Here is a 12,271-nt window from a genome sequence, read left to right as displayed (position 1 = left end):
TTTATTGTGTGTAGTTAATTCCTAAATGACTTATTTCTGCTCAAACTCTTAATGCTAGGTTCACACCAACGGCGCTTTGACGGCGCTTTAAAGCGGCATGCAAAGCGGCGTTATAGCGTAACAAAGCCTGATTAAAGCGTGAGGGTCCTAATGGATGGTGGGAAAGCTTGTAGTGAAGCGGGACATGCGGCAAGTTCGCCAAAAAATTTTAAATGGTTTAAAAAAATTCTGCGCTCTGTCAAGAATGGAATAAAACGCAGAGAGCGTATCAAAGCGTGACAAAGCTCAGCAAAACTTGACTAAAAGCGTAGGAAAGATGAACAGATCTTGGTTCAAAGCGCGGACCCCAGTCTACAACTACAAATAGGAAGTGACTGTGATATTGACTAGTGACATTGAAACTTTATGTAAAACCAACACAGGATTACAAATCCATTCTCTTTTGCATCATTGCCTTTTTTATACCATGATCATTGTTTCTGCACTTCTTTAGAGTTTGCAGTTTGATGTTGCAGTTTGATATTACTGTCTATAATTTTTCTGTATGAAAATATTAATAATAAAGAGAATGTTACGTTTTATAAAAGAAATGCCTTTAATTAATTTCAACTAGCATAAGACATGAAAGATAGATATTTATTAAGATGACAAAAATAAAAGAAATGAAGATATAAAACATAATATAACAGAAAAAAAGAGCAATTGAAAAAATAAATGAATATAAAAAATGGGTGAACAAAACAAATGCCTTTTAATATTTTCAACTAGCATGAAAGATAGATATTTATTAAGATGACAAAAATAAAAGAAATGAAGATATGAAACATAATATAACGGAAAAAAAAGAGAAATTGAAAAAATAAATGAATATAAAAAATGGGTGGATAAAACAAATGCCTTTTAATATTTTCAACTAGCATGAAAGATAGATATTTATTAAGATGACAAAAATAAAAGAAATGAAGATATAAAACATAATATAACGGAAAAAAAAGAGCAATTGAAAAAATAAATGAATATAAAAAATGGGTGGATAAAACAAATGCCTTTTAATATTTTCAACTAGCATAAAAGATAGATATTTATTAAGATGACAAAAATAAAAGAAATGAAGATATAAAACATAATATAACGGAAAAAAAGAGCAATTGAAAAAATAAATGAATATAAAAAATGGGTGAACAAAACAAATGCCTTTTAATATTTTCAACTAGCATGAAAGATAGATATTTATTAAGATGACAAAAATAAAAGAAATGAAGATATGAAACATAATATAACGGGAAAAAAAAAGAGAAATTTAAAAAATAAATGAATATAAAAAATGGGTGGATAAAACAAATGCCTTTTAATATTTTCAACTAGCATGAAAGATAGATATTTATTAAGATGACAAAAATAAAAGAAATGAAGATATAAAACATAATATAACGGGAAAAAAAAGAGAAATTGAAAAAATAAATGAATATAAAAAATGTGTGGGAAAAACAGTATACTGAGTTTTTCACATTTTTTTCTTATTTTTGTTGTAACAATGCACAACAGAGCTTGATAATCGTGTCAGAGCCTGATTTAAAGCGTCAGGATCGCATCAAAGCGTAATAAAGTTCAATAAAGCGCAATAAAACGTATCAAAACGTGATTTAAAGCGTATCAAAGAGGGATCAAAGCGTGAGGAACGGTAAGAAAGCGGCAACTAATTCGTATCAGAGCGTATCAAAGCATAACATTACTTCAGAGATCGGGATATTCGTGGAAAAGTTGACAAAAATGACGGCGCTTTGCTCGCCGCTTGAAAGCGCGGCAAGCGCCGTTGGTGTGAACCAGGCATAATGGATCTGTCCCGATACAGCATCTACATCTACATATACATGTACATAACTTAAATAAATCATTAAATCCCTCTATCAAAATGTAAAAATAAAGATAAAGGCAAAAATGACATAAAGCTGACAAGTTGATGTTATTAAAGAAAGAAAAAAAACCTATATTTGTCTATAAATATATGGATAACGTTTATCTATAGTCTTTTTATCAGACGACATGATGGTATTACGTTCACACCCCAACACTGCTTTACCTAACAATCTGTAATCATAATTTGAATATTGATAACAATAATCTTAATTAATACTTTGGCCAACACTTTAAGACCAAAATATATCCCTCTTGAATCAACACAGTAGTTAATGCTATGATGATCAATGTTAATTACAAAACTAAATGTGGGACATAAAAACTAATGGAAGTATAATTGTTTGTATATAGTATATTATTGGTACAAATGTTTAACCAACACGTGTACAGGGATTGTATATACAGTATTTGAACAGTGTTTATGTTGTGTAAAGAACATTTTATATTTCTAGGAAGCTCATCTTGTATTTGAGATTGTTTATAGGGTTAGGCCAAATCAGTGCTCGACTTCAGCCTAAACCCTTTCGGTCTGTAACATTGTCCGTTTGTAAAATTGTACAACTGTTTGTTTATGTAAAAGTGTTTGTTTATTTTGTTGACCGCTGACCGAAGAAATAATAAACTCAACTAAAAAACTAAAATAATTGGCAGCCCTAGATCTTATACATGAACACTATTTTGATCTATATGGGCAAAAAGTGCAGTTACGTCTTATAGCCATCAGGGGCCATCTTTCAAAATGTTGTATGTATGTATGTATGGATGTACTGTATGTATGTATGTATGTATGTATGTATGTATGTATGTATGGATGTATGTATGTATGTATGTATGTATGTATGTATGTATGTATGTATGTATGTATGGATGGATGTACTGTATGTATGGATGTACTGTATGTATGTATGTATGGATGGATGGATGGATGGATGTACTGTATGTATGTATGTATGTATGTATGTATGTATGTATGTATGTATGTATGTATGTATGTATGAATGGATGGATGGATGGATGGATGGATGGATGTATGTATGTATGTACAGTATGTATGTACTGTATGTATGTATGTATGTATGTACTGTATGGATGTATGTATGGATGTATGTATGTACAGTATGTATGTATGTATGTACTGTATGGATGTATGTATGTACTGTATGTATGTATGTATGGATGTACTGTATGGATGTATGTATGTATGTATGTATGTATCTATGTATGTACTGTATGTATGTATGAATGGATGCATGGATGTACTGTATGTATGTATGTATGTATGTATGCATGTATGTATGTATCATTGTATGTATGTACAGTATGTATGTATGTATGTACTGTATGGATGTATGTACGGATGTACTGTATGTATGTATGTACTGTATGTATGTACTGGATGGATGTATGTATGTATGTATGTACTGTATGTATGTATGTACAGTATGTATGTATGTATGTACTGTATGGATGTATGTACGGATGTACTGTATGTATGTATGTATGTACTGTATGTATGTATGTACTGTATGTATGTATGTCTGGATGTATGTACTGTATGTATGTATGGATGGATGTATGTATGTATGTACCGTATGTATGGATGTACTGTATGTATGTATGTATGTACTGTATGTATGTATGGATGGATGGATGTATGTATGTATGTACCGTATGTATGGATGTGTGGATGTATGTATGTATGTATGTATGTATGTACAGTATGTATCTATGTACAGTATGTATGTATGTATGTATGTATGTATGTATGTATGTGATGAGGTGGTGTACCCCGCCTACCGCCCAAATGCAGCTGAGATAGCGGTAGAAAATGGATGGATGGATATAAACTGTATATATATATATATATATATATATATATATATATATATATATATATATATATATATATATATATATATATATATATATATATATATATATATATATATATATATATATATATATATATATATACACACAGTATCTCCTGCCTGGAAAGAAAATAATGTTTGCCTTGGTGTCCTTCCAACTTGCCTTGGTGCCCTAAAATATGAGCCTCCTTTAAGGCAACACTTGCCTTGACCTTAAAAAGTAAAAAAATTGAGGCCTGCATTTATGAAGAGTTGTAACACGCTCCATTTACTCCATTACTTGTACTTGTCAGAGTACTTCTAATCAAACTCAAGGCACGGGGGCCACATCATTTTATACGGCTCGCCAACACCTGGAAATAATATCCATCAATAAAGTATTCAACAAATAGTTACCAACAGACCCTGATAAGGTGTGTTATTGTTTGTGCTGTGGCGCCATCTTTTGGACGAGTTGGCTCACTGCAGATGCAGTATTTCCTTCTGTTTCGTGCTGTCGACCGGAAGTACAACTACCGTTCCGGTCTTCTCCTCATCCACCTTGTTTTCTACCCGTATGGATTCTTCATTCAAAGCTCCAAGCCACGTTTCTATTAAAGTTTGTAAGTTTTACAATACAACTAAAACTATTCGTACTTACTCAACCGGCTAAGCCTATCCCAGCTGTGGGATGCCAACAAAGAAATTGGCTAAAAAAAACTCTCTAACGTAAGTTAAGTAAGGCTCCACTTTTCTTGATGCTAATATACCTCGGCCTTGCTATTGACATGCTACTGATTAGCATTAGCGATTTTACATGGCGAGTTCAACGCCTCCAAATTTGTTCATGAAAACTTTGTTGGGATACGTTGGACCAAGAGTTAAAAAAACAAACTTCGATTTAGTTTAAAATTATTTTGAAGAAATCAATAATAAAAGAATATGTTGAGAATGGATGCCAAGGATATAAAATGGATATGATGGGGAATTTTCATACATTTTTTTGTGATGAACGGGAAACAAACAAAAAAAGTGTGTGTATAAGACTGGCAGTTTCTTCTGTGTTTGCGTTGATATTTTTTTCAATTATTTTTCTTTATTATTGTTTGTAAACCCATGAAATACGTCCCTGGACACAAGAGAACTTAAATTCCAACGCTCAAGAGGAAATAAGATAGAACAGTAAAAAGCTTTGGAGTTAATTGATCTGTTCATCTAGCCTTTGTCTGCGGTGTGGTTTGCCAAAGTATTCTGTCTGGCTTCCGATGTGTTCTCACTTAGACCAGGGAAGAGGATCTAATCCTAGTCACATCCGGGAGTTAAGTGGGAGGTTTGTTCAGTGCGAGACAACAGGAAATCAAAACTTAGAAAGTAGAAGGATAGGTTTGAAAATGTGTCGTGTGCTCTCTTGTGTCTATTTGCTGTGGCACACACCCCACTCAGCACAGCGGGGAGCGGCCGTGAAAACGAAGACCGTGTGGAATGTCTCACTTAGGAGTTATGGCTACTGTTTGGGAGACAACAGGTAGTGAGGTAGTGAGGTCCTTGCACACAACAGAGGAGGTGGTCTACAGGATTGTTTGTTTGCACTTGTTTTTCTCACGACCATAGGGCCAAACCATCCTTGCCCAGGCACACCCTCCTGGTTTTGGGGTATACTTATTTGGGGTATTGGCATCAACCGCTAGACTAGATGTGACCAGTCCAAGTCTAACACTAGATGTGAGCAGTCTAAGACTAGATGTGACCAGTCTAAGTCTAAGACTAGATGTGACCAATCTAAGTCTAAGACTAGATGTGTCCAATCTAAGTCCAAGACTAGATCTGACCAATCTAAGTCCAAGACTAGATCTGACCAATCTAAGTCCAACACAAAATTTTACCAGTCTAAATCCAAGACTAGATCTAACCAGTCTAAGACTACATCGGACCAATCAAAGTCCAATAATAAATTTGACCAATCTAAGTCCAAGACTAGATCTGACCAATCTAAGTCCAAGACTAGATCTGACCAATCTAAGTCCAAGACTAGATCTGACCAATCTAAGTCCAACACTAAATTTTACCAGTCTAAATCCAACACTAAATGTTACCAGTCTAAATCCAAGCCTAGATCTCACCAATCTAAGTCTAAGACTAGATCGGACCAATCAAAGTCCAACAATAAATTTGACTAATCTAAGTCCAAGACTAGATCTGACCAATCTAAGTCCAAGACTAGATCTGACCAATCTAAGTCCAAGAATAGATCTGACCAATCTAAGTCCAACACTAAATTTTAGCAATCTAAATCCAACACTAAATGTTACCAGTCTAAATCCAAGACTAGATGTGACCAATCTAAGTCTAAGACTAGATCGGACCAATCAAAGTCCAACAATAAATTTGACCAATCTAAGTCCAAGACTAGATGTGACTAATCTAAGTCCAAGACTAGATGTGACTAATCTAAGTCCAATACTAGATGTAACTAATCTAAGTCTAAGACAAGATGTGACTAATCTAAGCCCAAAACTAGATCTGCCCAATCTAAGTCCAAGACTAGATGTGACTAATCTAAGTCCAAGACTAGATCTGCCCAATCTAAGTCCAAGACAAGATGTGACTAATCCAAGTCTTAGACTAGATGTGACCAATCCAAGTGCAAGACAAGATGTGACTAATCCAAGTGTTAGACTCTGGTACTACTATGAAGACACACTCCTATCTTGCTAAGTTAGTGTTGTGTTCAAGAACCCAGACCTTCCATCCAGTGCAGAGAAGTAACAAGCATCCTGAGTAAAACCACTAGTATGTAGAACCGCTGGACTGCCCTCTGACTTGGCCCTGGTGTTCCAGAGCCCCGAGACCAGAGACCAGGCTGTGGCCAGTGTGGATGGACTGCTATCATTAGAGACTGGTCCAAAAGAACCGCTTTGGGAACTCTGGGGATTGGCCCACAGAACCACACTGTGGTCCAGCAAAGCGTTATGGAGGGGAGAGTATAGGACTGGAGAGGCCTGGTGGTTAGTGTAGTATAGTATAGTATAGTATAGTATAGTATAGTATAGTATAGTGTAGTGTAGTATAGTATAGTATAGTGTAGTGTAGTATAGTATAGTGCAGTATAGTGTAGTATAGTGTAGTGTAGTATAGTGTAGTGCAGTGTAGCATAGTGTGGTGTAGCGTAGTGTAGTATAGTATAGTGTAGTATATTGTAGTATAGTGTAGTATAGTATAGTGTAGTATAGTATAGTGTAGTGTAATATAGTATAGTATAGTGTAGTGTAATATAGTATAGTGTAGTATAGTGTAGTATAGCATAGTATAGTGTAGTATAGTGTAGTATAGTGTAGTGTAGTATAGTGTAGTATAGTATAGTGTAGTGTAGTGTAATATAGTATAGTGTAGTATAGTGTAGTATAGTATAGTATAGTGTAGTATAGCACAGTGTAGTGTAGTGTAGTATAGTGTAGTATAGTGTAGTGTAGCATAGTGTAGTATAGTGTAGTGTAGTATAGTATAGTGTAGTATAGTATATTGAGGTATAGTGTAGTATAGTGTAGTATAGTATATTGTAGTATAGTGTAGTATAGTATAGTGTAGTATAGTGTAGTATAGTATAGTGTAGTATAGTGTAGTGTAGTATATTGTAGTATAGTGTAGTATAGTGTAGTATAGTATAGTATAGTGTAGTGTAATATAGTATAGTATAGTGTAGTGTAATATAGTATAGTATAGTGTAGTGTAGTATAGTATAGTGTAGTATAGTATAGCATAGTATAGCATAGTATAGTATAGTATAGCATAGTATAGTATAGTGGGGGCAGGGAGAGATGCTTTGTTTACAATGTGAACCCGGGTTAGAATGGTCCTACAAAAGGACATAAAAACAAGGGACCGTACTGAGGTAAACTACCCTATTTCAACCTCCTCTGCCTGGGGAAAAATTAAAAAAACGATGGACTTGCTTGGATTTACATGACGTCACGTCCTACTAGGGTTGTACGCTATACCGCTACTACGATAGTACCGCGATACTAATTAATCATATTCGGTACTATACCGCCTCTAAAAAGTACCAGTCCCCACCACCCCCTTTTTATTTTTAACGGGCATGACGGCGCGTCGTCACGTGGTGACATTGCTGCTTTTACCAGCAGAGGAGCATGTTGGGCAGCGCACACACACAGAGTACTTCCAAGCAGACACAGTGTGTAGACAGTGTGGTGTAAAAAGTCAAGATAAAGGTGAAGTTATAACACTGAAACGCGAGTTAGCGGCTAACATCCATCCACAGTGTTTTAGCTGCTTCTAAATCACTAATCCTCGTCTCCATGGCGACAAATAAAGTGAGTTTCTTACAAGTAGCATTATCACTGGAGGACGAGGAATAGCTAAACATGCTTCACTACACACCGTAGGAGGATACAATAGCTCACCGCCGTCACAATGTAAACAAATGCCAGGGGTGGATCTACACCTGACATCCACTGTAATGATGCCAAGTACAGGAGCGTATCTAGTCGATACTACTATGATTACATCGATATTTTTTAGCATCACAAAATCTTTTTTACTTTTTGAAATATGTCCCTGGACACATGAGGACTTTGAATATGACCAATGTATGATCCTGTAACTACTTGGTATCGGATCCACACCTAAATGTGTGGTATCATCCAAAACTAATGTCAAGTATCAAAGAAGAGAAGAATAAGTGATTATTACATTTGAACAGAAGTGTAGATAGAACATGTTCAAACAGAAAATAAGCAGATATTAACAGTAAATGAACAAGTAGATGAATAATCCTTTTTTTTACAGTTTGTCCCTCATAATGTGTACAAAATAATAGGTGTATAAATGACACAATATGTTACTGCAGACTAATTAGGAGTCTTTGTTTGTTTACTTACTACTAAAAGACAAGTTGTCTAGTATGTTCAACATTTTATTTAAGGACTAAAGTACAATAATAAACATATGTTTCAGGTACACTAAGATTTTTTGTTACAATAATGACATTTTTGTGGTCCCTTTTATTTAGAAAAGTATGGAAATACATTTTGGTACCGGTACTAAAATATTGGTATGGGGACAACCCTAATGGCGATACAGTGTTCAGCTATATATCGCGATCATTGTCAATCTCACAAAGAATGGAGACATATTTTGACTGTTTTTCTTGTCCGTATCGTGACTCATTTATGCAAGTATCCTCATTGTCAAACTCCGTATTCTCCCAGAGGTGAATCCGGTGCCGGCAAGACGGAGAACACCAAGAAAGTGATCCAGTACCTGGCCCATGTTGCTTCTTCACACAAAGGACGCAAAGACCACAACATTCCTGTAAGATCTCTCTCTTCAGTTGACGGGTGTTGTTGACATTTGGATGTCATTTTTTGTTACAAAGGCTTCCTCCCAAGCCAGAATAGTGGCGTTTGGGTCTGACATATTAACACTTGCATTTGTTTATCCATAACAAACAGCCAGAATCTCCCAAAGCGTTCAAGCTCCAGGCAAGTGCATCTCCCGCAATATCAACGTGTGTTATCATGTGTGTGTTTGCATGCCTTATATCTACTGCTCCCAGCATGACGTGTCCACTTTGTTTCTTCTGAGCTTTTTGTCCTGGCACACGCTCCTCGCAGGCTTGTGGGAAGCCCAGTAAATCTGCCATGAAATCAACAAGCGGATGAAATTAAAAGCTTTTATTCGATCGGAGAATAGTTTCAGTAGAAGGAGAAACACATGTCATGTATAAAATGCTTCATCTTACGGGGTTTCTAGCGTTGCCTTAAAGCCGAACCTCCATTTAAAAAACTCAATTGGTGCTTTAACGCGGCCGTATCGCGGCATTCACTGTCCATTCACGCACAGTATAAAACGTTTGGTGGACAAAATGCGACAAAGAAGGAGTGGTATAAAACACGTCTTTCTGTGGCAGCATCGGAGGAAGTTATACATGTAAATAAACGATGGTGAGTTCAAGGACCGCCGAAATAAGTAGGAGAAAACCGCGCTTGCCAAATACTCTCATCAGAGAATCATGTTTAATATCAACAGTGGGATTTCTAACAATTAGGAAGGTTTATGTCATGTTTGTCCTCCTACAAAAAAACATATTTAAACAACTTTTTTCCATTCTCACACGTTTTTGAGAAAGCTGACCCCCAGTATAGTGGGACAAAACACGAGCTAAAGTGCGGCAAACATAGATACGTGTAAAAAGAGTGTTTAGTGTTTTCCCATCATGCATTGTGATGGATTTAAATGGGTGTCATTTGGAATTGTTTATGGTGTTTGGACATTTAATAACATCCATAAGGTTCAGTGAGCAGGTTGTGTTATGTGTGACCATGTCTGTTGACTGCATTTTTTTTGCGCCATGACTAGGGAAGGTTGTTTGGATTGGGTTTTCACTTTATTTTTTTTATTTTTTTTATTTTTTTTTATTTTTTATTTTTTATTTTTATTTTTGTGAGCATTATTACACTAAAAATGGAGCAATATGAATACCAATAGAAATAGTGCTATTGATAATAAACAATACCAATACTTTACCTTTATTATCAACAATACAATTGTTCAAATGCAACAATACATATACGTAATGATAACTTGAGATACGAAAGAATGCAGAAAAATGGAGGGGAAGAAAGAGAAGCAACCTACATTAACCTTGTAGATTGTTATAGTAACAATAGGTTAAGCTTTGTCAGTGTGCCATGTGTTATACTCAGTTTTCACTCTAAAGCCCAATTCATGTTTATTGACCCGATTTACTCACATTGTTTACTTCCGTGACAACCTTCTTAGAGTTTTGTAATCAATCAGAAATATTAAGCAGCTAAAATGCGCTAAACATAGATAAGTGTAAAAAGAGTGTTTTATATTTTCCCATCATGCATTGTTATGGATTTAAATGGGTGTCATTTTGAGTTGTTTATGGTGTTTGGACATTTTTATAATATCCATAAAGTTCAATGAGCAGGTTGTGTTATGTGCGACCATGGGTGTTGACTGCATTTTTATTTATTTTTTTGCGCCGTGACTAGGGAAGGTTGTTTGGATTGGGTTTTCACTTTAAAGCCCAATTCATGTTTTTTGACCCGATTTACTTGCATTGTTTACTTTCGTGACAACCTTCTTAGAGTTTTGTAATCAATCAGAAATATTAAGCAGCTAAAATGCGCTAAACATAGATAAGTGTAAAAAGAGTGTTTTATATTTTCCCATCATGCATTGTTATGGATTTAAATGGGTGTCATTTGGAATTGTTTATGGTGTTTGGACATTTTTGTAATATCCATAAAGTTCAATGAGCAGGTTGTGTTATGTGCGACCATGGGTGTTGACTGCATTTTTTTTTTTTTTTTGCACCATGACTAGGGAAGGTTGTTTGGATTGGGTTTTCACTTTAAAGCCCAATTCATGTTCATTGACCCGATTTACTCACATTGTTTACTTCCGTGACAACCTTCTTAGAGTTTTGTAATCAATCAGAAATATTAAGCAGCTAAAATGCGCTAAACATAGACAAGTGTAAAAAGAGTGTTTAGTGTTTTCCCATCATGGATTGTGATGGATTTAAATGGGTGTCATTTGGAATTGTTTATGGTGTTTGGACATTTTTGTAATATCCATAAATGTTATGTGTGACCATGGGTGTTGACCGCATTTTTTTTTTTTTTTTTTGCGCCGTGACTAGGGAAGGTTGTTTGGATTGGGTTTTCACTTTAAAGCCCAATTCATGTTTTTTGATCTGATTTACTCGCATTGTCCGAGAGATGGCAGTAAATTATTTAAAATATATTTAATTTGCGCTTAATTGTGACAGTTTATTCAAATATACTAAATATAAATTGTGTTAATTTTATTCAACACAACATAATTGTACGTCAAATATATTTTCGGCAGTTATTTATGAGTCCACTTGGTTAGTACTTATTTTCCTAATCAGTCTGACCTAAGCCTGCGGTTTATGTGTTAAAAAAAAATAAATCTTTGTGATTAACACATGCTTTCATATCATTTGAAACTGTATGTAGGCTAGATAAAAGTATTAAATACAATTAAGATGACTAATTCAGTGTTAATATTTTAGTGGGCCACGGGCCCCCACGTAAGTTGGGCCCCAAAGTCAACAAGGTAGATTATAGTTGTGTGCTCATGTTCAATAATATATATATTATGACACCCTGAAAGGGATGGAAAATGAGTGTCTCCATAGTCACGACAATATCACACACAAAATCCTTGTCATCAATTGTGCACATAGAGGCTGATCTACAGTACTAACAGTTGGCGTTTACAGTACAGCTCGCCCTCATCAGTCCCAGGTGTGTGGGCGTGATGCGGCCAGCGCCAGCAGGGGCGTGTCTCGGCGCACTACCAGCGGAGGTGCTGGCAGACCCAGCTGCCGGAGAAAAGTGGGTTCGAGCCCGCGTCGTGACTAGAACAGTCCGGATGGTTCTTTTCCTCTTTGGTCCGGAGGACACCACGTCCACAGTTTCCAAAAA

General features: G+C 35.6%; 1 protein-coding gene across 3 annotated transcripts in view; it reads left to right on the top strand.

Annotated features, from left to right (window-relative positions):
- The window catches only part of LOC133642938 (myosin-10-like), a 193,462-nt gene that overhangs the window by 89,225 nt on the left and 91,966 nt on the right, over positions 1-12,271 (top strand). For 2 of the 3 annotated variants that reach the window (XM_062037362.1, XM_062037361.1), the window contains exons 5-6: positions 8,996-9,098; positions 9,239-9,268. In XM_062037362.1, coding sequence (XP_061893346.1) covers positions 8,996-9,098; positions 9,239-9,268 — 133 coding nt within the window. The remainder of the gene's footprint in view (positions 1-8,995; positions 9,099-9,238; positions 9,269-12,271) is intronic. The other variant, XM_062037363.1, reaches the window with a different exon arrangement.

Source organism: Entelurus aequoreus, linkage group LG25, assembly GCF_033978785.1.
Source record: "Entelurus aequoreus isolate RoL-2023_Sb linkage group LG25, RoL_Eaeq_v1.1, whole genome shotgun sequence".
NCBI classification, from domain to species: Eukaryota; Metazoa; Chordata; class Actinopteri; order Syngnathiformes; family Syngnathidae; genus Entelurus; species Entelurus aequoreus.
Note: the sequence above shows the minus strand (reverse complement) of the source record. Positions and strands in the feature narration are given on the sequence as shown.